The sequence below is a fragment of the Arvicanthis niloticus genome, chromosome 4, assembly GCF_011762505.2.
Source record: "Arvicanthis niloticus isolate mArvNil1 chromosome 4, mArvNil1.pat.X, whole genome shotgun sequence".
Classification (NCBI taxonomy): domain Eukaryota; kingdom Metazoa; phylum Chordata; class Mammalia; order Rodentia; family Muridae; genus Arvicanthis; species Arvicanthis niloticus.
Window position 1 is genome coordinate 64,392,507 of NC_047661.1, and position 24,097 is coordinate 64,416,603.

Consider the following 24,097-nt stretch of genomic DNA (forward strand, 5'->3'; position numbering starts at 1 on the left):
CAATAACTAAAAGCAATTTCCACTCTGGATAAAAATACCAATAAGAATCAAAACTATACGCTGTACAGAATAAAATGAGTATAAGCAACCAGAACTCACCCCACTAAACTGGCTCTTAACTGAGATGAGTGGTGCTTTCAGAACTGGGTACTTGCCAACATGGGTGATGTGCCAGTATCAAAACTTAGGTTTCCCCTGTTTTGTTTGTTTTTTGTAACTCCTTTCTTTTCCCTTTTCATTTCCAAACTAATGACATCAGTTCTTTTCAATATCTTCCCCACTCCAGAAACTAGACCCAGTAGCCATTCATTCCTTATCTGCTCAAAAGCTCCAACTCCTTAACCTCAGTTGTTCTATACACAAGTCTATGAGGTTGATGTTAAATGCCAAGACAGAATCAAGGTGAATAGTGAAGTCTCACAAAGAGGAGGAAATTTTTATCAATTCGACTGTTCAGGTTTAATTTTTCTTAATTTGATTTTCTTTTCAATTTGTTTTTAATGAAACCCTAGTAATAGAATGAAAATTTTAAAAAAGCAAAAATCAATAATAAAATGTACATTGCTGTACTGTCAATTTCAATCTTTGAGTAACTAAGGACTTTCTAGCTGCTCCTAAAGTTAACCCAGATACAAGGTACATGTTAAAGGGTGCCTCTTTGGGTGGCCTAGCCTACACAGAAGCAGCAACCGCAGACCTTAGATTCTAGAGGATGCCAACTTACTAGACTGTTCTTAACACATGCCTTTGGAAGCCAATTCCCCATTACTCTTGCCAAGTCATATATGATACATGTGTAGAGGAAATGTATTGTAACATCCAGAGTAACCATCTGAATTGAACACCACATACACACAAACTAGTAATGTCTGAAGCTGGAAGTAAAGTCGTGGCTCTGACTCAGCCCACTACTACAACCTGTTGCCCGCTTCCCTTCAAACACACTGTTTCTACACCCACCGCCCAGTTCATGCCCTCAGCTCCGCAACACTTAACTCTTCTCCACGTACTCATCCCCGAAGAGCTGCTGCTTTTGGCTTCCTTGCCCTGCATGCCCTCCCCAGGCTATCCCACTCTGCTCTCACCCTGCATGCCCTCCCCAGGCTATCCCATTCTGCTCTTACCATATCAATGGCCACCAACACAGCTGATAAGATAAACCATCCCATGGGAGCAAGGGCACTGCTTCCAGGGCAGATTCCTAGAACTTGTGACAAAAATAAAATCACTGGTTCCTTCTCCACTGCTCTCGTCTGAGATGGTTCTTGAACTACCCACTCCAAAGCCATTAAAGCAAGCCTAAGAACCTCAAGCAGCAATGCTACACCTGTGCCCTCTCCAGTGTCGGCTTTCTTAAAGGGCCCAGCAGCTTCTCCAGGGTCATTTTTGCCTTTTCTATTTCAGTATTTTCAGTGGTTTAAACTGGAATTTAACTGTGACCCAGCTATGTGAGTGGCAAGAATGGCCCATGAATCGTCCTTGTAGCAGACATTAAACAGTGGTTGGATACAATGAGAACTATTTGTTTATTCTATCTCAACACCATTAACAGTGTGAGGCATGATTTTACAAAACTGATTCTGTACAAAATACAATTTTTAAGAAAAAGAACTTGCATGCAACATGCAGAACAAGTTAAGAATGACAGTATGTTCTCAGTACCAATGGTTCTCAAAAGAATCCAGGGCTTGAGAGATGGCTCTGCAGTTAAGAGCATATCCTACTATAGCAGAGAACCTGAGTTCAATGTCTGGCATCGATATGAGGTAGCTCAGTGTGACCCAGCATTCTCTTTTGGCCTCTGCAAGCGCTGCACATATGCAGCATATACTCAATCATACACAAAATAATTTTTTACTAAATAAAGATTCCTGTATCCCATTATACAGCTTTTTTTGCCAATGGTTACTAATATTATATATGTGTGTACACAGGCGTGTATGTAGACACACCTACAACTGTGTGCACGTGCATTTGGAGGCCAGAACAACCTGAGCTGTTGTATTTCCTCAGACACAGCCCACCTTTTTGTTAGTAACACAGGGTCTCTCACTGGACCTGACTAGTTGGCCAGCAAACACCAGGAATCCTGTTTTCCTCCCCAGGTGCTGGGAGCTGCTCCTGGCCTGTGCATGGGTACCAGGCATCCATGTCAGGTACACATGCTTGCACAACAAGCACAAGACAGACTGATCTCTGCAGCCCTAGTTTCTACTTTCCCTCCTTTCTGAGTGATGCACGTGATCCCTGAAGCACCACTCCAAAGGAGGACATGTGGTATGATATAAGACAGATTACCATGTGACTGGTGAATAAGAGGGTCACCATGCCACCTCATTCTGTCAATGTGATAAAATGCCCTTAATAAAAGCAACTTTTGTTAAGAAAAAGGGCTTATTTTGGCTTACAGTTGATAATGGTCTGTCTTGAGGGGGCATTCTAATGGTCTGGTTGCATTCCTGCTGCCCTGAAACACTTCCCGTTTTTTATTCAGTTCAGAACCCAGCCTGTAAATGGTACTTCCCAATTCTAGGGTGGGTCTTTGCAGCCTAACTTCTCAGTTAACCTAATCAGTAGATAGCTACAGGCAAGGCCAAAAGCTGCTTTCCTGGGTGATTGTAGGTCCTGTTAATTTGACAGTATTAACACTTTCCAAATGCTATTGGAATCTGACTTTCCAAGAGATCTCATGGTTATGGCATAATATTATGTACACATATTGGTCTTTGCATCTTTGTGTGTACATACATGTAGAGGTCAGAGGTTAACCTCTGATGTTATTCCTTAGGCACTGTCCACCTTGTTTTGTTGTTGTGAAAAGTGAGCTCCAGGGATCTTACTTGTGTCTCCTGCTGGGAAACATTTAGATTTTAAATAGATTATAAGATTAGAAGCACTGATCAGGTCTTCATTTCCCCATGGGGTTTGGGCATTGAGCACAGGTCCTCATGTGTTGTGGCAAGCACTTGACTGGTTGAACTGTCTCTCCAGCCCACTTAGTTTATTTTTTAATAAGCTAGAAAAATCTCTTTATTTATAAACACAAGTAGAAATGATTTCTGACACCTTACAGTTTGAATTCCTATAGGCTTCGTCTTAGGGTTTTACTGCTGTGAACAGAAACCAGAGGCCTTCCATGGCCTCTCACAGTGCCAAGCCTCAGCTACTCTTCATAACCCCTTGCTTTCATGCCTTCAAACCCAGTACCATCTGGGTGACTCTTACACATTACCAAGTACAGCTGCAGCACAAGGTACAACTTTGCCTATCTCTGGAACACAGCTTCTTTGTGCTCTTAGAAAACACTTCCCAGAAGATTTCACCTCAGTAATTTTGGTCTCTTCTTAATCACACACAGGTAATTTCTCAGCTCCAGCTACCCAGCATCAATTGTCCCAGTACGCCCTTCTATTTTTCACTCTAAAGTCAGAGCCACATGGCTGAAACAGCAGTGTTCTGCTGCTTGCTGGGGCTGGAACATGGCCCGCCCCTTATTCTATTACCAGTGTTGTTTTCTGACTCCCTCTCTGCCTAAGCTTGGCTGTCCTGGACCTCACTCTGTAGACTGACTTTGAACTCAGAGATCTGCATGCCTGTCTCCTAAACACTGGGATTAAAGGTGTGGTCCACCAAGCCTGGATTTAAGTTTTTCTTCACCTAGAACTTGCTCTGTTTTAGGCTGGCCTTGAACTCAAGAGATCTGCTGTCTTTGCCTCCTGGGATTAAAGGCTTATACTACCATGCCCGGATCTAAATTTAGCTGGGTGGGATCATGTTGCTTTGAACACAGGATTCAGCTCCATTTCACTTCCTGGTGTCCCTTTAATACTTGAACCATATATTTTATATTTTTTCTTTCTCAGCTTGCTATGCTTGTTTAAAATGCTCTTCATGAGATTTAACCAGAGAACAAAAATCTATCATAGGTGTTTCTGAGACTTCCTTTGTCAGTGCAATTAATCTGAGTCTCTTCACTGTAGTGTCAGGCAAACTCTTCAGACAAGGGCAAAAAGTAGCTACATTCTTCACCAAAATATCACATAAACAGTCTCTAGGCCACATATTGAAACTCTCCACTGAAAGAGAAGAATTATGGGCCAGGTCTGCACAATTCAAATCACTCTCAGTAACACTGTCTTCCATATTCCTACAAGGATATCCCATTAAGTCTCATTTAAAGCATTCCACTGCTTTCCAAATCCAAAGTCCCCAAATCCACATTCTTCCAAACAAAAGCATAGTCAGGCCTATCACAGAAAGACCCCAGTCCCTGGTACCTGGCTCTGTCTTAGTTAGGGTTTTACTGCTATGAACAGACACCATAACCAAGGCAAGGCAAGTCTTATAAATGGCAGCATTTAATTGGGGCTGGCTTACAGGTTCAGAGGTTCAGTCCATTATCCTCAAGGCAGGAACATGGTGGATCCAGGCAGGCTTGGTGCAAGAAGAGCTGAGAGTTCTACATCTGAAGGCTGCTAGTGGAAGACTCCCTTCAGGCAGCTAGGGCTAGGGTATTAAAGCCCACACCCACAGTGACACACCTACTCCAACATGGCCACACCTCCTAATAGTGCCACTCCCTGGGCCAAGCATATTCAAACCGTGACAGGCTTTCATAGTAGCCTCCCTCTCCACACTGGTTGACTAGTGGATAAGGAAGTATGCCAGGTAGTTTCTAGGAGGCTCATTAAGACAGACATCACACTTCTTACAGTAGATATGCTCTATCAGTTTCTATATCTCATTTTTACTATTGTTATCTGGCTCCTTCAGCTCTCACCTGCCAGCTGCCGAAATTTCAAATGGGTTTACAGAAGAGCTGAGCAAGCGCAGTTTATTACAGTAAAAGTCACTCCAGACAGATGGGAGAGGGCTGACAAGAGGGGTAGCCCACAGCTCTCAGGCTGTCAAGTATTTTTTTCCCTTCCATGTCTTCCACTTTTGTCCCCTTCCTTCCCCCCCCCAACCCCCCAGCCCTAGTTTTATAAAACACGTTGTTTTCATCTTCTTAGTGTATGCACTCATTGCTAACTTGCTTGTGATCTGGTGTCCTGATGATAGGATTACATGACCGTTTGTCAACTCTGATCTTCTGATGTCACAGAGCTAAGATTAAACAATGCAGCTTTACCCCCTGACCCCTTCCTCCACTGCTGACTGTGACTGCTACTCACGCTGGGACAACTTGGAATAAAAGTTACTCAAATAACATTGACCAGATGCAGCTGCGGGGGAGTCCTTATTAGATCGACAGATCTCATCATCGTTTGCATTTAGCTGTTATCTTTTCTCCAGCAGTGGCTTTAAAGTGGTGACTAGGTGATGCTATTCCTGGGCAGCTTAGCTTAAATTTGACTTTTCTCTGAAGCAATATAAATTCTACCAGAGACTCAAAGAATTCTTACAAAGCTCCAAGATATAATTCCAAGAGACAGTGAAGCTTCAACAGACAGGTGGATTGAAGAAAGTGATTAAGAACTAGATCGACAAATCCCTGTTCTAGTATGCATCTCATTTGCCCCCCAAAGAGAAATAGAAGAATGGGGACGAGTCTACTATAAACTGTAGAAGTACACTTAATATTACATATGTAAAGCTCAGAGAATGTCAGTCAGGAGAAGTACAAATAAACTCAGTCTCAGACCCAGCACACAGTAACTGCAGAACAATCAGCCTAAAGAAACTATTTACAATACAACTGGAGGGCAGAAGTAATTTACCTGAAGGACTTAGGTATTCCTCTGCATTGTGAGTAGAAATAGTGGAAGCATAATGATGCTAACTTGAGTTTGCTGAGGAAAAGGCGGCAGAATGAAAACCTGCTATGGAGGCGGGGAGACTGGTGTGTCATGATTCCGTGTGCCTGCTATACCAGAGGTGTCAAAGGAGGAGTCTTCATGCTGGGTTACCTGAGCCAAAGGGTGGCAGCACCTGCAGACTACAGTGTCTTTGGGAAGCACTGCCCTTTACAGTATGTGTGCCAGTCTAGTTTTGCAGCATTTGATGTTCAGTTACAAAGGGTCCGTGTAGAATTTGTGTCTTAGCAGAAAAAGCAAAGGGAAGCAGTGAGTCAGGCATAACATCAGAACCCCCAGGTTACTTGGTTACTTAGTGTTCTTTCCTTTTGCCTCCAACATTGCTTACTGGTAGATCTTTGTCCACTGTAACAGGGGTCTGTAAAATTGGAGGAGCTGTGTATACTGATAGAACACTGGTACCTGGAGCCAAATAAATGCAAATCTAATGTGTGCTGAGATCACACCATAAGGCTCCCTGATTTTGAACTTTATACTTTCATAGGAGAAATCTTCTTGGAACTTTTTGATCAAAGGCAAACAGGATGATGGAGTTTCCCATAGCCATTATTGATTATCCTAATTTACAAAACTGAAATCTGAAGTACCCCAGAATCCAAAATTGTTGACTGTCATGTTGGCATACAGAAAGTTTCTGATTTGGGAACAGTTGGACTTCTTGAGGTTTTGGAGTAAGAGATATGCAACTTACAGCATAATAAATACTGTGTGCCAAAATATCGGCCAATACTGTGCATATGCAGTCTCTTATTTCATCTTTAATACTTCTATGAAATAGTACAATCATTTGAAATCCTCTGTGCAGATTAGACAGTTGAGATTTAAAGACTTTGGATAACTTATCCATTTTGTAAGTAGATGCTGGCATAACCTGTGTTTGTAGCTACTCACCTCTTATCCACCAAGATTATAGCCTGGGTGTTATGTAGCTGTGTATTTCCCAGCCATTGCTTTAATGTCATCCAGCAAGGTTTCTAGTTTTAATACCCTTTGTTCTTATTTATTTTTGCTTTCAACATAAAACAGCTCTGCTGGAAGTAGAACGGCCTGTCTTTGGCCACAATATTGTATAACTTCCACAGCCTTGTGAGTGGGATTCAGAAGGGCGAGTGTGGTGCAGCAGGTGGTCAGTGCTTAAAATTGTGCTGCAGCATATGTGTCAGAGGTTTACTGAAACAGTAACATTACACTTTACCTGTACAGCCCCTGGCATAATGTAAAGTTCAGTTGGAGATAATAATTGCTATTTTTTTAGTTGTGTGGGGAATTAGAAGGCAGCAAGTAAGGAAGTTGGATGTGTTCTTTGTGTTAGAATTTAGAGTTTTATTTTTATTATTTTTAGATGTCAAAGTATTTATAACTAAATAGAATTTAGAGTTTTATTTTTATTATATTTAGATGTCAAAGTATTTATAACTAAATGTAAATACAGTGCTTGTTTAAATTTACCTGCAGCTTTAAAAGCACTTTATAACTAGTAAGCAAGTGTGTATTAGTTACTGTTCTGTTGCTGTGATAAAACACAATGATCTTGGCAACTTATAGAAGGAAGGGTTTATTTGATGTTCTACAAGGTAGGGATATGTGGCAGCAGCAACAGCTGAGAGCTCACATCTGAAACCAGAAGTGGGAAGCAGAGAGAAAAGTGGGAATGCCTGAGTCTTTGAACTCTGCAAGTCCAGCCCAGTGACTTCCTCCAGCAAGGCCACTGTTCCCAAGCCTCCTAAAACAGGGCCTAAAACAGTTTGTTTTAGAAACTGAGAATTCACATGCCAAAGACTAGAGGGGACTTCTGACTCACACCACTACAGAGAGCAGTAAGAATGCATGCATGGGTTTGGGGTATGCACAAGAAGGTGAGGGGCTGTTAACAAATGACCAGGACTCATTAGTCCTGCTGCAAGGCCTAAGGAAGAGAGTTGTGTCTTAGTTAGCATTTTACTGCTGTGAACAAACACCATGACCAAGGCAAGTCTTATAAAGGACACCATTTAATTGGGCTGGCTTACAGGTGCAGAGGTTCATGGCAGCATCTAGGCAGGCATGGTGCAGGCAGAGCTGAGAGTTCTTTCTACATTTTTATCTGAAGGCTGTTAGTGGAAGACTGACTTTGAGAGACCTGCGTGCCTGTCTCCTAAACACTGGGATTAAAGGTGTGGTCCACCAAGCCTGGATTTAAGGTTTTCTTCACCTAGAACTTGCTCTGTTCTAGGCTGGCCTTGAACTCAGAGATCTGCTTATCTTTGCCTCCTGGGATTAAACTAAACTATACTTAATCCTGGGATTAAGTTTATACTACCATGCCTGAACCTAAATTTAGCTGGGTGGAAGAATCTTGTCCCAAGGCTACTACTCCCTTAATTCAGTTTAATATCCTTGAACACCAGATTCAGCTCCATTCACTGTCTGTTGTCCCTTTAATACTTAAACTATATATTTTGTGTTTTTCCTTTCTCAGCTTGCTATGTTTGTTCAAATGCTCTTCATCAGACTTAACCAGAGAACAAAGTCTCTGTTGGGCTTTTTTTTTGAGACTTCCTTTGTCAATGCAATTAATATAAATCTCGTTACCTTGGCCTTAGGCAGTCTCTTCAGACAATGGCAAAAAGTAGCCACATTCTTCCCCCAAAACAATCACCAAAAACAATCTCGGCCACATATTAAAAGTTCTTCTCCACTGAAACCTCTTGGGCCAGCAGGCCTACACAGTTCAAATGACCCTCAGCACCACTGTCTTCCATATTCCTACTAGGTCGGCTCATTAAGTTCCTCTTAAAGCATTCTACTGTTTTCCAAATCAAAAGTCCCCAAATCCACATTTTTCCAGACAAAAGCATGGTCAGGCCTATCACAGCAATACCCCAGTCCCTGGTACCAAATTCTGTCTTAGGGTTTTACTGCTGTGAACAGACACTGTGATCAAGGCAACTCTCATAAGGACAACATTTAATTGTGCTCGATTACAGTTTCAGAGGTTCAGCCCATTATCATCAAGGTGGGAACATGGCAGCATCCAGGCAGGTGTGGTGCAGGAGGAGCTGAGAGTTCTACATCTTCAGCAGAATACTGACTTTCAGGCAGCTAGGAATAGGGTCTTAAAGCCCACGCCAACAGTAACACGTCTACTCCAACCAGGTTATACCTACTCCAACAAGTCCACCCCTCCACATAGTGCCACTCCCTGGCCAAGCATATACAAGTCATCACAAGTTGTCACTGTTTTAAGAGGGAGCTTTTCTACAAAAGGAGCAGTCACGGATGGTACTATTTGCTGCTGTGAGTTATGTCTTGTTTGTGGTGTAAGGCAGATTGACTTCTAAGAATGACTTAGAAATATCCTGTATTAGCTAAGCCCTAAGAACCTGCTTCCTGTTCCACTGCCTGGGAATACTGATCTCAGAGCCTAGATGAGATGAATGTGCCCGCCCCCTAGTGTTCGAGTGGGCACTCTTTCCGCTTGCTGGTTCAGTGGAAGCAGCTTTACCTGTTTACCAACTGGAACATAAAACCGGCTTTAAATGCTAACATTTTATTTTCTGTATCCTTATTATCTTGGTTGGTAGAAGCATAGGAAATTGATCCACTGCGTTTTCTGTTCCATAGCTCCTTAATTGCTAGTGTAGGGAATGGATAGTATTTTCTTTCTTTCCTTTTCTTAGTTTGAATTAGTGCTTGGATTTTTGGGAATAACTTGAAATGAAGAAAATGAACTCAAACTTGCAGAGCTGTATACTAATTAGTCCTTTGAATACATGGCTAGTGTGTTTGGAGGGCAGCGACCACCCTTACTGTCCTCTTAGTCACTTTGAGTGGCTGAGGTTAATGATAAAATCCTCGGCAGCCTTCACTGAATTCAAGCTGTGACCAGCATAGCATTGTCTGTATGGAAACTGTGGAGTCTCCCACATTGGAGAGTATTTACACGCGCTGCCTTGTTAGATTGGTGCAGAAGTATTGTTCTGTAACCTAAACACTGAAGGTTTCTTGTATGGAAAATACACATTATTACAAACAGGATCTACTGTAATGATTCATCATTAGACACTGTTACTTTATCTCTACACAAACGGAACTCTTTGTAAAAGAATCACAGTATTTTTTACCATCTAGAAAAATAGTAGCTCATAGTCCCTATTAGAGAAAGAACAATTTAAAGGGGTGTATGTTATATTTGGGGATATAGCTGATAATCTCAGGTGGCTCTAATTTGGAGGATTTTTGTGGTGATGATGGTTTGGCCACCACAGTGTTGACAGATAAGAACCAGACTAGAATGAAGTGCAGATAACCTGGTTTCTACATAGTTATATTGCCTTTCCAAATCTTTCATGTTCATGATGCTGAAAGTTCAACTAGTAAGAAAAAATATTTTCTTCCTAATTTTAAGTCACTGTTGGTTGCTACTACACTGTTTATTTTAGATGTAGGGCTTTGTGCCTTTGGTCAGTATTCTTTCCCCAGTGCTGACTCATTGACACTTAGATCTACCTGTTTTCAAATACGTATGAAAACACTCATGTGCAGGGCAGTCAGTCAGACAGCATCTCTCTTGTATGCCCGTGAAGCCTTCTTGGGAGGAATTTGAAGAGAGGAATAAATGATTGTTTCTTATGAATAGTAACTGCCTGAATACTCTTTGCCTCAGAGAGGGTCTTAGTTAGGGTTCCTATTGTTGCAACAAAACACCATGACCAAAGAAGCAAGTCGGGGAGGAAAAGGTTTGTTTGGCTTACATTTCCAGATCGTAGTCCATAGTTGAAGGGAGGCAGGATAGGAGCTCAAGCAGGGCTGGAACCTGGAGGCAGAAGCTGATGCAGAGGCCTTACTGACTTGCTTTCTTATAGAACCCAGGACCATCAGCCCAGGGATGGCACCACCCACAATGGGCTGGGCCCTCCCACATTGATCACTAAGAGAAAATGCCTTACAGCTGGATCCATGGAGGCATTTTCTCAACTGAGGCTCTTTTCTCTCTGATGACTCTAACTTGTGTCAAGTTGACACACAAAACCAGCCAGTACAACTGACCCCGTGTCAACTTGACACATACATACATCACTAATAAGCCATAACCCTTCCTTTCATATTCATCTCCAGGTCTATAACTTTAAAAGTCCCACAGACTCTACAAATTCAAACACATTAAAATTTCAGTCTCTTTAAAATAGCCAGTCTCTTAAAACCCAGGCTTTTAAAACAAAGTCTCAAATGTGGACTCAAAGTCTCAACAGTGGGCTCTTTTACTTCAAGAAGAAAAAATCAGGGCACAGTCACAATCAAATCAAAATCAAACTCCAAACTGTCTAATGTCCAGGATCTACTCACATTCTTCTGGACTCTTCCATAGGGCTTGGGTCACTTCTCCAGCTCTGCCCTCTGCAGCACACACAGCTTGTTTTCTAGGCTCTGGTTGGCTCCGCTCCATTGCTGCTGTTCTTGGTGGTCACCCCATGGTACTGGAATCTCCAAAACTGCTATGGTTCCTTAATTAATTGGGATGCACTTTCACCAGTAACCTCTTATAGGTTGTCTTCACGGTGCTAAGCCTCAACTTCTCTGAAGGCCTCTTCAGTTCTGGGCCTTCAACTGCCATTGAGACTGCACCCTCACCAGTGGCCTCTTCTGGCTTCTCCCAGTGCCGAGCCTTAGCTGCCCTCCATGACCCCTTTATATCTTCAAAACTAGTACTATCTGGGTGACTGTTACATATTACCATGCTCAGCTGCCAACATGAGGTACAACCTTTGCTGCCTCTGCTCTCAGAAAATACTTCTCAGAAGATTTTATCTCAGTGATACTTGTCTTTTTTTAATCACCACTAATTTCTTAGCTCCAGCTAACCAGCCACAAATGTTCGAGTAATGTAAAAGGTTTCACTTTAAGTAGTTCTGGTATCTTGTTAATCACAGCTACAGCTGATTTTTTAGCCCTAGCTAGCCAGAACCACAGTCTTAAATCAAAATAGCTGATAGCCTTCTCCTCTCTGAAACTTCACAAGCCAGGCTTCCATCTTCTCCACTGCTCTTGACATTCTTATCTTCCAGGCTCCTTCAGAACATCCCACTGAGATGTCAACACTTAATGGTTCTTCTAGCCCAAAGTTCCTACATCTTTCCACAATCCTTCCTAAAACATGGTCAGGTCTGTCACAGCGATGACCCACTATACTGGCACTAACTTGTCTTAGGGTTTTTATTGCGGTGATGAAACACCATGACCAAAAGCAAGTTGGGGAGGAAAGGGTTTATTTGGCCTACACTTCCAGATCATAGTCCATCATTGTAAGAAGGGAGGACAGGAACTGAAGCAGTGCAGTAACCTGGAGGCAGGAGCTGATGCAGAGGCCATGGAGGGATGCTTACTGGCTTGCTTTCCATGGCTTGCTCAGCCTGCTTTCTCATAGAACCCAGGACTACCAGCCCAGGGATGGCACCACCTACCATGGGCTGGGCCCTCCCCCATTGCTCACTAATTGAGAAAATGCCCTACAGCTAGATATTATGTAGGTATTTCTGCAGCTGAGGCTGCCTCTTCTCTGATGATTCTAGCTTGTGTCAAGATGACACACGGAACCATTCAGTACAGAGAATAAGGAAAGAAATCCAGACAGGAGTTTTTAACATGGGAAGCAGGTGAAGGAAGGGCAGCCTGGAGTTACTTGTAGCTGCATACTTTAAAAAGATGACTCAGGAGGTGACGAGAGAAGTAGGCTTTATAGAGGATATATGTCTTGGTTTCAAGATGCAAACTATACAAAGACAATTTTCTTTTTAAACTTCACAACAAATAAATGATTAGCTAACGATTAAAATGATAGCTAAATTAGGAGCCCCATTAAAGAAATAGACTCCTTCCTCACTGGTTTTCTGCAAATACTGTGTTTTCCATACTGCAGTGAAAGATTTATTTTGAAGTTCAGAACTTTCCTGCAAAATGATAGTGAGGTGCAGTGGAGAGACAATCTAAAAGGGTTCGAATCCATAGTAGTCACTTTTCAGTTCCTTGTGACGCTGCTGAGCAAGGCTGGCTAGCTCTTTTTCTTTCTTTCTCACTGGTCCTGTGGTCACTGGCTCTTCAGATAGAGGGTTCAGATGTTTCACCTAGGGCAGTTACTTATATGACCCTCTCATAGTCTCTGTCACTAGCAGTGCGTGCTAGTGTCACTAGCAGTGAGCTGCATTCTAGGAGCTGTGCGTTTGAGGAAATCTGTCACTTTGCCTATTGAATTGGAAAACCCTGAGTCTTTCTCCTGGTTCCCTGATGAGATTTTATCTGATGGTATTGTAGGGAAATCTTTACTACTGAAGGCATGGGCTCCAAGGCCAATGCTTTCCTCAGCATTTGACAGCACACATAGTAGGAGAGTCAAAAGCAGATAGAGAAGTTTTCGTTAGCTTCAGTTTTACAGACATGTACACCACCCCCACATACTTAATATAGATTTAAATCAAGGTACTCTAATTTAATATTGAAAGCACAGTTGAGCTCTAAACAACATGTACACTTAGATTATGTAACACATCAGTCAAGATAGAGATTATCACTCCAGGAAATTCTTTTAAGTATGTGCTTTTTGTGTATGTGTATATCAGTATGTGGATTTGTGTTCATGCATACAGTATCCGAGGAGGAGAAGAAGGTTTGGATCCTTTGGAGGTGGAGTTACAGCTAGTGAACTGCCCAATGTGGGTGCTGGGAACTGAATTCTGCTTCTCTGTAAGAGCAGCAAATGCTCCTAACTCCACTGAGTCAGTCATTCCAGGCCTCAACTCCCAAATTCTTTTAAGCCCCATTTCAGTCACTGTCACACTAATTCTATCATTGTAAATAGTTTGAAACAAATCGTCAGTGGAGTTTTGCAATATTTCTTTTGCATCTGGATATGCATGCATTTACATTCCTGTGCATGCACAGAGGCTATCCTGCCATTTTCCTCCGAACCCCCTTGATACATGCTCTCTCACCCAATATGGAGCTAGAGGCCAGAAAACCCAAATAAACTCTTTGTCTCTGCCCCCTCCCTCCATGAACTTGGTGAGTAGGTTAGGCTGCAAGCTCCAGGAATCTCTGTCTTGGCTTTCATTTGTGGGGAAAAGTTAAGCCTGTAAATGTTTCTAATCTGCCACCAAGGTATTGACATTCCAGGTTCTTGCAGTAGTTCAAAGGGTGGACAAGGGTGATTGAGATACATGGTAGAGTTGACTAGTAATGCTCTTTACACTGAGTCTAGCTGTATGACCTGTCTGCCTGAGAGTGATTATGGCAATCAGAAGGAAACATTTAATTCTAGAGGGTTAGAGCCCATGACCATCATGTCATGGAACATGTCGGCAAGCAGGCACTGCACTGGACCAGTAGCCGAAAGCTTACATGTAGTCCAGGAGCATGAGGCAGATAGGGAGAGGGAGGACTGGGAGTGCTGCAGGGCCCTTTTCCAAAGGAGGTCACACCTCTGAACCCTTCCCTAACAGTTCCATCAACTGGAGCCCAAGTACTCAGGCACAGGAGCCTGTGGGACCATTCTCATTCAAACCACCACAAGACTGAAGACTTTCTTTGCCAGTATGATGCACTGTCTCATCCAAACCTTATGTATGTCCTTTGTTCCTTCTTTCCCTCTTCACCCCTCTCCTTTTTTCTTTCTCCACTCCCTTGTATTTTCTCTCATTTCTTTGTGTGTGTGTGTGTGTGTTTGTATGGTTTCGTGTGGTTTGTGCGTGTGCGTGCGTTTGTATGTGGGGGCAGAAGGCAGTTTTGGGGCTTCATTCTACCCTGTTTTATTCACACATTCTTTTACTGAGACTTGGCTTTCTGATTAGGCTAGGCTATGCAGAGATAAGACGGATAAGCCTGTCTCTACCGCACAAGCACTGGCATTAAGTACACGCCACCATGCCCAGCTTTTCACATGAGTTCCGGGCAACAAACCCAGTCCTCAGGTTTGATTGGCAAGTACTTTACCAGCTGAGCTATGTCTCCCCGACCCAGTGTACATTTTTGTATAAATAGGACATTTTCATGGATAGTGACAGTATAGCTCTAAAAACAAAGATATTGGTATCAATATGGCATTTCCCAGACCTCCTTTCAGTTAACCAGTCCTGTGAGAGACTGACTGTAAGATTTTGTGTTGCATTTGTTAGGCTTCTGAAATAGTTCTTTGATCTCATATGTTACTTTCATTCCTTTAACCACTTGGAGAGGCTGTTGATTCTGTACAGTAGTAATTCTTGTACCATGTTCCCTTAGTAGTGGTTCTAGTTGTGCATCAGTATCCGAAAAGCCAGAGAAATGATGTTGCCTTTGCCTCATTGCTTAGGGATTAGGTCCATCATCAGGGATGCACTTTTTGTTATTGTCAGTCTGTCTATATGAGAGTAAAAACATTCACATCTCTAAAACACCCGGGTAGCTTAGCTTTTAAAGTGCTTGCCTTACAAATCTGACAGAGTTTGCTCCTCAGAACCCACAGAAGGGTAGGAAGGGCACTTATTCCACCAAGTTTTCCGCTGCCCACCGAGTACTCTTTATCCTTTGTAGCATGCACATGTCCACACGCATGTCATACATAGACATGCAGTACCAACAGAGAATACCTGCCTGGAAATGGTCATCCACAGCTCATGGTAAGTCAGCTTCTCCCTGATTGCAGACACAGCACTTTCCTGTCAGTCAGTGCTCTGATCAGAAGCTATTCTGTCTCCCACGTTGTGTTAACGGTGTTCATTAAAACCTCTTTTTCTCTGCTGCCCTCTTCCCACATACAGTATCAGCTCTTACTAAAGTTATTAAAGCAAGGAGTAGAGATTCCAGTTTTTCTTTTTTGAGCATTATATTTTGTCTTTATTAAAGCATCAGATCTTACGATAGATTTCTGCTGGCATGGTATGTGCCAGAATTATTCTTACACCCTTCTTAGTAATAATAAAAAGTGATATTTAAACCATCTTTTTTTTGGAGAGGATGCAGCTTCCAGTTTTTGGTCTTTGAAATCGATTCCTTATCTTTTCATAAAATTTGCAAAACTCATAAGAAAATTTATTAAGATAGGTTTAAATAGTTTGAGCCAACATGAAGCCTAATTTTTCAGAATCTAGGCTTAGATGACTTAATTTAAATAAAGGCCATAAGTTGATTAATTTTATTTGTATCATGACAGTTTATTGGTAGTACTGCATAGATCCATCACTTACTGCAGTGCCCAGGGACAAGGAACAGATAACCAATCCAGATGTAATTCTGTGACTGGGAAACCAGTGCTGCCTCTGAGCCTGTGCAGTTCTGCACTAACACAGCTCCCTCTTCTCCAGCTCTGCGTTTCTCTCGAGCCTTGTGAATAGAAACTTTTTCACCTGCCCTTCTTTTCCTGATGCACAAATAATCTGGGTCACATGCCAGATGGGTTTAGTCAGGAGATCTCACCCTCAAGTGACAAGGCCGGGGCCGAGCTTGTTTGTCACTGCTTGTGAGTTAGAAAGGCTCCCGTGTGCAAGTTGAAAACTTGGCATAATGCTTATGTCTCCATATCAAGTCATGTTTACATTTGGCCAGGTCAGTGGTAGGCTCTTTCTCAGTTCCACTTTGACAGAGAAGCTCTTCTAGGAGATGTAGACCCCACACTTGCTGTTCCCTTCTTTGCTCTCGAGCCCTAGCAGTGGTGGTATCATACATGACCTCTTAGAACACATTACTTCTCAAAAGCTTATATTCCCATTGTATCCAAGAGTCTCAGCTGGTGGAATAGAAAGAGCCACCATGTTCTTTATGCTGGACAGAGACAGAAGATAAGTATGTTACAGGCTAGCTTCTGCACCCTTCATCTTTCAGTACTCAACAAAATCTGGTTATGGTTGTCTTAAAACAGCTCTTTCTAGCTGATACCTGGTTGAGTGTCTTTCCTTTGCTTACCCATTGGATTTCTTTGGTTGATAGTATTTTAAATGTTCTTGAACAAAATTGCCCTATTTGAATAAAGTTAATGATTTTAGATAGATGTCTTTTATGTTAGTATGTACACTCTGAAAATAAATGTCAAGGCAAGATTTAATGTGCAAGGGTCCCTTACTTCTCTTTCTGGTTGTTAATTGGAGGAGGGTGTTTTGTTTTTCTTGATATTCTCAGCATGCCTAGGGGATGCTAGGGCAGGTGTGGATGTTACCTTGGAGTCCAGTAGTTGGAGGCTTTGTTCCTTACTTCAGTTAGGTTGAAGATATATCTTGGCTGGGTACCACTATGGTCATGACATCCCTCTTATTCCATTCACACCATGACACCCTTTCTCAATACAGACAACCTTTCTTACCTGCACACACTTAACATCTCCCTCCCATGGATGCCCTCACTATGTTCTGCCTTTGACTTTACTATCTGGATCCTTCTTCATTCTTCTTTGAGTCAGGCGTTTATACTACTTACTGATCTGATTACTCTTCCTATTTCCCATTCAGGCTCTTCATATTTTGCTTAGACCAGCCCCACCCCTCTCCGTTTTGTAGCAGCATCCTGCCTTCCGTACATACACCTGACTCGCCTGATTCCACTTAGTCGACTTGGAGTAAAAGTCAGCCGAGTCTCTTTTATCTAAAACTGCCTGGATACATATTTTCTCAATCGACAGAGAGAAGATTAAGGGGATCTAAAGAGAAATTTTGAGGCTTCAGGTGTGAAGGGATAGAAGTTTGAATTTTAATGTAATGAATCTAGGGTGACTGTGGGATACTTTCATAAAGCTGGGATGCAATAGAAGACTCTAACTGGAGATGGTGGAGTCAGGAGCTTGAGGCAGCTGGTCACACTGCATTTCAGTCAGAAAACAGAGCTCGATAAGTCTGGTGCTCAGCTCACTTCTCCTTTCCAGTCTAGAACCTAGCCCATGAGATGGTGTTCATATGTAGGGCTAGGTTTTCCTCTTTAGTTACGTATTTCTGGAAGCAACCTCATAGCTTACATGGAGACATCCAGTCAAGTCGACAGCAATGAAGGTTAATTGTCACACTCCCTTGGAATGCCCATTTTATTTCTTTGTTAATATATTTATTTCTTAATCGGTGTTCTGTTGCTGTGACGAACACCATGATGGCAGCTCTTAAAAAGGGCAACATTTAATTGAGGACTGCCTGCAGTTTTAGAGGTTAGTCTACTATCATGGCAGGAAGTATGGCACCAGGTAGGCAGACATGGTACTGGAGCTTTAGCTGAAAGTTATACATCTGGATTCTCAGCCAGCAGGGATGGGGATGAATACACACACACACACAGATTGGGGGCAGGGGGGTGGATAGACAGGACAGACAGACAGACAGACCGACAGACAGACAGTGATCCTGGCTTGTGCTGAAACCTGAAAGCCCACCCCCCAGTGCACACTTCCTCCAACAAGGCCATACCTGCTCCAGCAAGGACATACTCTCTAAGCCTTCTCAAGTAGTGCTACTCTGGGATGACCAAGCATTCAAATATATGAGCCTGTAGGGCCATTCTTACTCAGATCACACAACTATGTATAACTGAGGAGTTTTTCAGCTATTTTTGTCGTTCTTGATTTTTCACCTTAAATTTTTTGACTTCCCACCATGGGAGATAAAAAACCAGAATTACTAAAAAGCAAAACAAGAACAGTAATAGTTTGAAAAAAATTTGAAATAATATTTTTTTTAGTTATAGTATTAGTAGTATACTAAAGATGACAAGATATTTTTTTTCTGTCCATTTTGTTTTGAGACAGTATTATTATAAAGACTAGGCTGGTCTTAAATTCACAAGTTTCTTACCTCATCTTTCTGAGTTCTAGGATTATAGGTGTGAGCTAATAAACTATTTGCTAAGGAGGAAAAATATTTTTATGACTATAATTTATAAAAAACTATAATTTATAAATAAATTTAAGAGTTTAGAAAGCATTTATCTTTGTGGTGCTGGGAATGACATGAGTAAGAAAGGACATCTCCTTTCTGATATGGCCTCAGATCTAGTGGAGGAAGGCCATACATATAATTGTGTGTGTGTGTGTGTGTGTGTCCCTGTCCATAGGCACTTCCTATGCAGCAGGACTTATTCTAGTGCTTCTATATGGTTAATACTATGGGGAGAGGGAGGCCTGGGGAGAGGGGAGCTTAGTGTAGGGGCTTTACTGTTTTTAGTGGACTAGGGGAGAGTGTGCATATGTGTGTGCAGGTTTGTGTGCCATGCAGAGCCTGAAGTTGATGTTGGTGTCTTCCTCTATTGCTTTCCAATTTATATTTTGCAACAGGGTTGCTCAGTAAACCTGGAGCTTATGATTTCCTTTAGACTGGCAGGCTAGTAAATGCCTGGTGTCTGCCCATTGCTCCCCTGCCCAGCACTGGATTCATGGACTTGGATTGAAATGCTACAGTTTTACATGGGTGCTGGAAACCTGATCTGAGATCCTCATGCTTATGAAACAAGCACTTTATCCACTAAGTCAATTATCAGCCTACCTGTGGCCTTTTGACAGCCATTTGTGGACATGTTCAGGATTTCTCCCACCCCCTACATCCACCCCCTACCCCCAAAACCAAACTGGACCCAGTTGACATGCATGTGTTAATAAGCAATGCTTTACCTTCTTGTTTCAGCTCCACACCATAAACAAGTGTCCTTTTCATGTTGGTACTGAAATATTTTCTAATTTTTATTCCTTTTGTTGTTGATTCTATTGTTTAAAATGACACCCAGTTGTACAGCCGAATTGCCCTTCAATGTTTATAAGTTCTGAAAGGCTACGATACTACCTTATGAAGAAAATAATGCATGTTTAGATAAGTCTCATTCCGACAAGAGTTATACTATTTGGTCATGAGTTCAGTGTTGAGCCAATAATATACATTAAGTAAGATGTCTTTAATCAGAAGTAGAGTTCTGAGTTGGCTGGTAGATAAACAGTATTGTAATCTAGACAGTGATGGGGACCATTTTCCCCCAAGAGCAGTGGCTTGGGATTTACTAATTAAGTGGGTAGACCAATTTCACCAAACATATTGACCACAGTTAAAAAAATTAACTATATTTAATTAACAGTGGTGACCTGTAGAGATTTTAGGTATTGTGAATGGCATTATCCCCACTCCATCTGAAACTATTGTTTCAGATATGTTTAATAGTTCCTTGTAGTTTTGTAATGTGAAATCTTACTTTACTGTGAGTTCTGGTCAAAAAGGCTAAATGACATTGCTTGACACAAGCAGAAATGTGTCTTAGATTTGTTGTTGTTTGTTTGTTGTTTTGTTTTGTTTTTTGAGGGGCATGTCTTTGAGATAGGGGGGTCTCTGTGTAGCCTTAGGTGTCTTGGAACTCAACTTTGTAGACCAGTTTGGCCTCACACTCAAGAGATCCACCTGCCCCTGCCTCCCAAATGCTAGGATTAAAGGCGTGTGCCACCACTGCCTGGCTTGAATTTGTTTTATAATTTATTCGTGGTAAGACTTGTGATTAGGTAAAGAAACAATTGTAAATACCTCTCTCCAGAATGTTAATGTGGGTTTGAAGTAAATCCTTATTTTAGAATAATAATGTGTGAATACTGCATTGATTCTGATGTTAGAGAAGGCAATATAAGTGTTAGCATATACTACTGCCAGGGTTTTATCATGTGTTTCTTGGAGACTAAGGCACAAGAAGAAGATGCAATTACAAATTCTTAAATTGGGGCTGTTTTTGAAGCCAGCATCCTTGACAAGGGTAGTTCTTTTGAGCCTCAGTTGTCTAGTGTTTAGTTAGAAGTATTTCCAGTTTGAAAGTTGTACTGTTTTGTCAGTACCGTTAACATTCTCAGCATGTCCAGTTGTGAAAAGAATAGTTCAGTATTTTGAATATTGTTGTTTAAAAAGTATATTAGCTGTCAGATTTCACTTTTCTAAACTCTAAGTCTCATTACATATTGATAAAAACATAAGTTCTGTACTTGATAAGTATTGACATTATGTACTTCTGCTATGAATTAGTAGAATATTTTTAAGTTTTAAAGTTGAAAATTTCAATTTAAACACAATAGGATATTGTGTGCATTTGTGTTTTATATAAGTGTTCTGATTCATACAAATCTTTCTCTAAAGTGTTCAGAATTAGTTTGTTAAACAAAATGTGCATTCTTGGCAGATTAATTTATTAACCTTTTTGTATCAAGTTTCAAGTTCTAGGTGCATTTTTTAAATTGGGTATTATATTTACATTTCAGATTTTGTCCCCTTACCCCACTTCCCCCCACCACCCAGAAACCTCCTATCCCATCCCCCCTCCTCATGCTTCTATGAGGCTGTTCCCCCACCTATCCCCCCTCCACTCCCACCTCCTCACCCTCACATTCTGCCCCCACTCGGTGTTCGTCTTTCATGGGACCAAGAATCTCCTCTCCCATCTATGCCCGACAAGGCGGTCCTCCCCTTCATGTACAGATGGAGTCATTGGTCCCTCCCTATGTGCTCCCAGGCTGGTGGTTTAGACCCTGGGGGGCTCTGGTTGGTTGGTATTGTTGCTCTTCTAGGTGCTTTTTTTTTTTTTAAATGTATGTAATGTGTTGAAATTATTTTAGGAAAATTAAACATGATTAAATATCAGCAAAGAATGTTTTGTATAATACACACTGAAAAATGTAACATGAAATATTAGATATGCTAACACACAGAAAAAACATTCTCAGTGTGTAAGATTTGAGAAATAAGTTGAAAGCCTCCGTAAACACCCAATCTTAATTATGCTTTTAAAAAATGGAACAGTGTGTCTTGGCTACAAATTCTAGCTCATGGATGCTTTTCTTATAAATTAATTAATTAGTTAACTAATTTATGTATGTGGGTATTTTGGTTTCCATATATGTCTGTATATGCCTGGCCAGAAGAAGGTGTCAGTCAGATATCCTGAAACTGGAGTTATAGATGGTTGTAAGCCACCATGCAAGTGCTAGGAATTGAACCTGTGTCTTTTGGAAGAACAGCCAGTGCTCTTAACTGCTGAGCCATCTCTCCAGCCCCACTCTTATCCTAAACATCTGGATTTTATTGTCATTCTCCCCCAACCTCCTTTCTGTCAGTGAGCATCTTCTCTATAATGCTCCCTTTCCTGTTTTAGGATTCCTTAGGGTAGGTTACCAGAAGTGGAGTTACTGGGGTCAGAGGGTATGGACTTTTGTGTGTTTTTAACTACAATTTAGATTTGTTGTTCAATTGATTTGTATTCATTGTAGAAGATAAAAATTACAGTGATTGTGCTTCCTATTTGAAGGCAAGGTTTTGTCATTCGAGAAGCTTGGGAAATTGCCAGGATAATAAAGCTTCTTGAAAGGGATTTATGTCAACGTTCCCTGAACCTTGCTGAGAACTTTATAGGTGGTTTGTTTTTGTTTGTTTGTATATGTTTAATATTTAGTGAATGATTTATATAGGATATTATTTCTGAATTAATGATTTAAAATTTAAAATTGTTTCATTGGCTAAGTTATATCTTATTGATCAAAGCAACTAAACCACTAAGCTTTTAGAGTTTTATGAAAAAAGGTAGTTAAAGGTCTTTAGTATGATTTTTTAAAAAAATGTTTTATAACTTACTTAATTTAAAACTTATTCATTACTAATGAGTGTGTGAATGCTTTCTACAATCTTTAATTATACTTAGACTATAGGAGTATGACATAAGCAGACAACAAAGGTTGTACAAATCTTATTTATTCCCCTTTTCCTCCTACAGAATGTGAAAACCTTTGCATCTTCTGATAGTCTAGCCAAGGTCCAAGAAGTAGCAAGCTGGCTTTTGGAAATGAATCAGGAACTGCTCTCTGTGGGCAGCAAAAGACGACGAACTGGAGGCTCTCTGAGAGGGAATGCTTCCTCAAGCCAGGTTGATGAGGAACAGATGAATCGCGTGGTTGAGGAGGATTCACAGCAGCAAGTGAGACACCAAGAGGAGGAGCACACTGCGCGGAATGGTGAACTTGTGGGTGCAGACCCTAGGCCTGGAGACCAGAACGATTCTCAGCAAGGACAAGTGGAAGAAAACAATAATCGCTTTATTTCAGTAGATGAGGACTCTTCGGGAAACCAGGAAGAGCAAGAGGAAGATGAAGAACATGCTGGGGAACAGGAGGAAGAGGAGGAGGAAGAGGAAGAAGAGGAGGAGATGGATCAGGAGAGTGATGATTTTGATCAGTCTGATGACAGTAGCAGAGAAGATGAACATACACACAATAGCAATGTCACAAACTGCAGTAGTATTGTGGACCTGCCCATTCACCAGCTCTCTTCCCCATTCTATACAAAGACAACAAAAGTGAGTATCTTCAGTCTCCTTTCATCTGATATGTTACCTCACTATTTCAGTTATAATGAAATCATCCTTACAGTCTGTAGTACTGCCAGCTAATCTTTACACGTAGAACAACTTTGTTAAGTTTTATTTTGTTAAAGGCATCAGTGTTATAGAGATACTAATCAGAAGGCAGTCTGATTGCAAAATGAGGGGGGAAATTGATATTGTTTACCACAAAAATATCACCAGCGTCACATTTGCTGCCACAGTGGTTTAGGTGAATGTGCAGGGTTGGCGTGAAACATGATGTGTGTAAATCAAATAATGAAGAATCTTACTTGCAAAGTAGCTAACGTAGTCACTGGCTGTGTTTTCACTAATGTGTTAACTCTAATGTGTAAGTTAATGGAAGTCACAGCAAATAGTTCTGCTTTGTTACTTATAAGTTAACTGTGACTCGCGGATATCCAAGTAGAACAGCCTTGAGTTAACTTGCTGTGGGAATTGCATTTGAGTAATAGGTCACTTGTTCTACACACATAAAAACAGTCTATAGCAGACATCCCTTTACTCATTTGCTGATTTTTAAATTTAACAATGAATTATTGGATTTTGTCAGTAAATACCTGTAAATTTAACAATATCTCTTTCAATATGGTTTGACTTGGATCGTAGTATCTAATACAGTTGGCTTAAATTTCAATTTGCTGAATCAGTTTTGTTTTAGGTTGTAAAACAAACTGTCTCAGAGAATGTGTCTATTTCTAATTTCCAGAGCCCGGTCACATGATTTTACTTACGTGTTGCCATGACCTAGGAAGGAAGTGGCATCAGGTAGTGGTTTTCTTCCATTTAACTGTCAAGAATGGAAGATTTGGGTCTGGACTAAACAATGTGTTTTGCCTGTTTTTTTCATTTCCGTAACAGCAATTTAGAAAGTCCTCTAGCACTCTGCAGGGCAGGGCAGGAAGATCCTGAATTCAACGAAGCAAGACATTGTCTCAACTGCTTAAAGTTACCTGTAG

The 24,097-nt window shown here is 41.3% G+C and overlaps 1 protein-coding gene across 3 annotated transcripts in view; it reads left to right on the forward strand.

Annotated features, from left to right (window-relative positions):
* Fbxw7 (F-box and WD repeat domain containing 7) overlaps positions 1-24,097 on the forward strand; it is a 155,298-nt gene that overhangs the window by 60,605 nt on the left and 70,596 nt on the right. For all 3 annotated transcript variants that reach the window (XM_034500248.2, XM_034500249.2, XM_034500250.2), the window contains one exon: positions 22,515-23,093. In XM_034500248.2, the coding sequence (XP_034356139.1) occupies positions 22,584-23,093 (510 nt within the window). In that variant the 5' untranslated portion in view covers positions 22,515-22,583. The remainder of the gene's footprint in view (positions 1-22,514; positions 23,094-24,097) is intronic.